General features: G+C 57.6%; 1 protein-coding gene across 1 annotated transcript in view; it reads left to right on the forward strand.

Moving 5' to 3' along the window:
* Positions 1-4238, forward strand: part of LOC107307651 (E3 ubiquitin-protein ligase RING2-A-like) — a 16259-nt gene extending 12021 nt beyond the window's left edge. The window contains exons 4-5 of the mRNA XM_015851176.2: positions 670-1024; positions 3939-4238. Coding sequence (XP_015706662.1) covers positions 670-1024; positions 3939-4223 — 640 coding nt within the window. The 3' untranslated portion in view covers positions 4224-4238. The remainder of the gene's footprint in view (positions 1-669; positions 1025-3938) is intronic.
* The last annotated feature ends 354 nt before the right edge of the window (positions 4239-4592 follow it).

A 4592-nucleotide genomic window follows, 5' to 3' on the forward strand; every position in this document is an offset into this window, starting at 1 on the left:
CCAGGACCCAAGATCCTCCTATCCCCCCATATACCCCTGCCAGGACCCAAGATCCTCTTACCCCCTATACACCCCTGCCAGGATCCCCCCATACACCCCTGCCAGGACCCAGAATCCTCCTATCCCCCTATACACCCCTGCCAGGACCCCCATATACACACCGCCCACTCCTCCCATCCAATCAGAGCATAGCATGTGTGCTTACACCCGCCCACTTCTTCCTCTCATCCAATCACGGCTCGCTCCGTCCTCTTACGGCCCGCCCACTTCCCCCATCCAATCAGAGCTCAGCAAGCAGTTATATGCCCCGCCCACTCCCATCATCCAATCAGGGCTCAGTTTGAGCTCAACGCCCCGCCCACTTCCTTCATCCAATCAGATCGCAGCATGTGCTCAACGCCCCGCCCACTCATATCATCCAATCAGGCCTCAGTATGCGCTCAACGCCCCGCCCCCTTGTCCCTCATCCAATCAGCACAGCATGTGCTCAACGCCCCGCCCTCTTCCCCCATCCAATCAGGGCACAGTGTGCGCTCAAAGCCCCGCCCACTCCCCCCACCCAATCACCGCCCAGCACGCTGCTTACACCCTCCCACTCCGCCCCCTCACCCAATCACATCCCACTCCATCCCCTTACGCCCCGCCTCTTCCTCCTTCTCATCCAATCAGAGCTCAGCGTGTCCGGAAGTTACACGCCGAGTCGGACAACGCGACGTTCAGCGGCGGGGAGGACAATTGCGACACTCGCTCCCACCTCAGCACCGCGTCCGCCCCCAGCCACCCGGAAGCGGGACCGTCACACCGGAAGCGATCCCGAGCTTCCGATGACTCCGGCCCGGAAGTAGATCCAGAAACGGCGGTTGAAAATACCGGAAGTGGTGGTGGTGGTGGTGGAACAACCGGAACCGGAAGTGGTGGTGGTGGGGGAGGAGCAGGGGGAGGAGGTGGGCGGAGCACGCCGGAAGCCGGAAGTGACGTCAGCGGAAGTGAGATCGAGCTCGTCTTCCGGCCTCATCCGCTATTGGTGGCCCACTAGATACGGTATTTGACGTCACTCCCGCAACACTATTCCCTGGGTTCCGTGGAAGCCGGGATTGAAGGTGAAATGGGATGTTGGGTCCTGTAAGCGGGTATAAAAAATAAGGGGGGGGGGGTTTTGGGTCTGGAAGGGGTATAGAAAATAGGGGGGGGGGGATTTGGTCCTGAAGGGGTGGTATAAAATAATGGGGGGGGATGTTGGGTCACTGGAAGGGTTATGTGTATTGGAATGAATGGGGGTTGGGTCATTCTGGAAAGGCGTGTAGTGAATGAATTGGGGCAGATTGGGTCCTGGAAGGGTGTAAAGAAAAATAATGGGGGGGGGGGGGGATTTGGGTCCTGGAAGGGTGTGAAATGGTGTGATGGACATGAATGGATTTGGGTCTGGAAGGGGGTGTAAGTGGAATGAAGGGGGGGATTTGGGATTCTCTGGAAGCGGGTATAATAAATACAGGGGGGGGATTTGGTCCTGGAAGGGGTGTAAAAATAAGGGGGGGGGGTTTTGGGGTCCTAGAAGGGGGGAGAATAGGGGGGAGGGGGATTTGGGTCTCTTGAAAAGGGGTGAAGAAATAAAGGGGGGGGCGGGGGGGTTGGGGTCCTGGAAGGGCGTGTAGTGAATTATAGGGGGGGATTTGGATGTCTGGAAGGGGTTTAAAAGTGAAATAAGGGGGGATTTGGGGTCCCTGCGAAGGCGGTGTAACAAAATAAGGGGGAGGGTTGGGGTCTGGAAGGGTGTAATAAAATAATTGGGGGGGGGGGATTTGGGGTCCTGGAAGGGGTGTATGTGTATGGAATGAATGGGATTTGGGTCCTGGAAGGGGTGTAGTGAATGAATGGGGGGATTTGGGTCCTGGAAGGGGTGTAAAAATAAGGGGGGGGGGTTGGGGTCCTGGAAGGGGGGAGATCAAAGGGGGGGGGGTTGGGGTCCTGGAAGGGGTGTAAAAAATAATGGGGGGGGGGTTGGGGTCCTGGAAGGGGTGGATGTGTATGGAATGAATGGGGGTTGGGTCCTGGAAGGGGTATAAAAAATAAAGGGGGGGTGGGGTGGGTCCTGAAGGGTTAGTGAATGAATGGGGGTTTGGGTCCTGGAAGGGGTGTATGTGTTATAAAGGGGGGATTTGCGTCCTGGAAGGGGTATAAAAATTAAACGGGGGGGGGGTGGGGGGGGGGGGGGGGGGGCGGGGGGGGGGGGGGGGGGGGGGGGGGGGGGGGGGGGGGGGGGGCGGGGGGGGGGGGGGGTTGGGATTTTAGGGTCCTGGAGGGGGTGTATAATAATAATGGGCGGGGCGGGTTGGGGTCCTGGAAGGGGTGTCTGCTGTCAATGGCGAATTGACGATGGGGATGGTCCTGGAAGGGTATAGAAAGATAAAGGGGGGGGTGGGTTGGGCCTGGAAGGGGTGTAGTGAATTGAAATGGGGCGAGTTGGGTCTGGAAGGGGGGAGATAAGGGGGGTGTTTGGGGTCCTGGATAGGGTGTAATTGAAGCTTGATTGAATGGGATTGGGTCCTGAAAGGGGTTAAGTTAAATAAGCGGGGTGCGGGGCGGGGGGGATTTTTTTTTTTTTTTTTTGGGTCCTGGAAGGGGTATAAAAATAAAGGGGTGGGAGATAAATGGGGGGGGGGGGGGTTGGGTCCTGGCAGGGGTATATGTGAATGAACTGGGAGTCAGGTCTTAGCAGAGTTATATACACAGGGGAATCTTAGGTCCTGGCAGGGCTATAGATGCCCAGCCCAGGTCCTGGCAGGGCTATAGATGCCCAGCCCAGGTCCTGGCAAAAGGGCTATAGATGCCCCAAAGCTCAGGTCCTGGCAGGGGCTATAGAGCCCAGCGCTCAGTCTGGCAGGGCTATAGATGCCAGACCTAGGCCTGGCAGCTGTATATACAGGAGAATCTTAGGTCCTGGCAGGGCTATAGATGCTAAGCTTAGGTCCTGGCAGGGCTGTATATATATGGGGGGATATTAGGTCTGGCAGGGGCTAATTAGATCCCCCAGCGTCAGGTCCTGCAGAGTGTATAACTACAGGAGACTATTAGGTCCTGGCAGGGCTATAGATGCCCAGCTCAGGTCTTGGCAGGGTTGTATATATATGGGGGGATATTAGGTTCTGTCAGCTTGTATATAAGGATACAAGGGTCCTGGCAGCGCTATAGATGCCCAGCCCAGGTCCTGGCAGGGCTATAGATGCCCAGCTCAGGTCCTGGCAGGGTTGTATATATACAGGGCAATACAAGGTCCTGGCAGGGCTATAGATGCCCAGCCCAGGTCCTGGCAGGGCTATAGATGCCCAGCTCAGGTCCTGGCAGGGCTATAGATGCCCAGCCCCAGGTCCGTGGCAGGGCTATTAGATGCCCATGCTCAGGTTCCTGGAGGGCGTATATGATAGTGGGGGGGATCTTCAGGCTCCTGGCAGGGCTATAGATGCCCAGGCTCAGGTCTGGCCAGGCGTTGTATATATATGGGGGGATATTGAGGGTCCTGCAGCGGCTATAGACGGCCCAGCTAGTTCCTGGCAGGGCTATAGATGGCCCAGCTCAGGCCTGGCAGGGCTATATATCAGGGTAATTACAAGGTCTCTGGCAGGGCATAGATGCCACTAGCCCAGGTCCTGGCAGGGCTTATAGAATGCCCAGCCCAGGTCCTGGCAGGCTATAGAATGCCCAGCTCAGTCCTGGCAGCTGTATAGACAGGCAATACAAGGTCTGGCGAAGGGCTTATAGATGCCCAGCTCAGTCCGGCAGGTGTATATATAACCAGGGATAATCAGCTTAGGTCCTGGCAGGGCTATAGATGCCCAGCTCAGGTCCTGGCAGGGCTGTATATATATGGGGGGATATTAGGTCCTGGCAGGGCTATAGATGCCCAGCTCAGGTCCTGGCAGGGCTATAGATGCCCAGCTCAGGTCCTGGCAGCTGTATATACCCCCCTTGCTCTCTATAGGTACGTGAAGACCACAGCCAACGCCACGGTGGACCACCTGTCGAAGTACCTGGCCCTTCGGATCGCGTTGGAGGAGACCCCCACCCCGGGACCCGACGCCGCGGGGCTGGAGGACGTCAGTGAGAAGCAGTACACCATCTACATCACCACCACGGGGGGGGCATTCACGGTACGACCCATAGGGACCCCACATAGGGACCCCCCCATAGGGACCCCTATATGGACCCCCATATGGACCTTCCCATAGGGACCTTCCCATAGGGACCCCCCTGTAAGGACCCCCCCATAGGGACCTTCCCATATGGGCCTCCTATATGAACCCCTATATGGACCCCCATAGGGACCCCTCATAGGGACCCCCTTGTAAGGACCCCCATATGGACCTTCCCATAGGGACCTTCCCATATGGGCCCCCCCATAGGGACCTTCCCATATGGACCCCCCCATAGGGACCCCCATAGGGACCCCTATATGGACCCCCATAGGGACCCCCCATAGGGACCCCTATAGGGACCTTCCCATATGGACCCCCACATAGGGATCCCCCATAGGGACCCCCATATGGACCCCCATAGGGACCTTCCCATAGGGACCCCCCTTGTAAGGACCCTCCCAT

This window comes from Coturnix japonica, unplaced genomic scaffold (genome assembly GCF_001577835.2).
Source record: "Coturnix japonica isolate 7356 unplaced genomic scaffold, Coturnix japonica 2.1 chrUnrandom747, whole genome shotgun sequence".
NCBI lineage: Eukaryota > Metazoa > Chordata > Aves > Galliformes > Phasianidae > Coturnix > Coturnix japonica.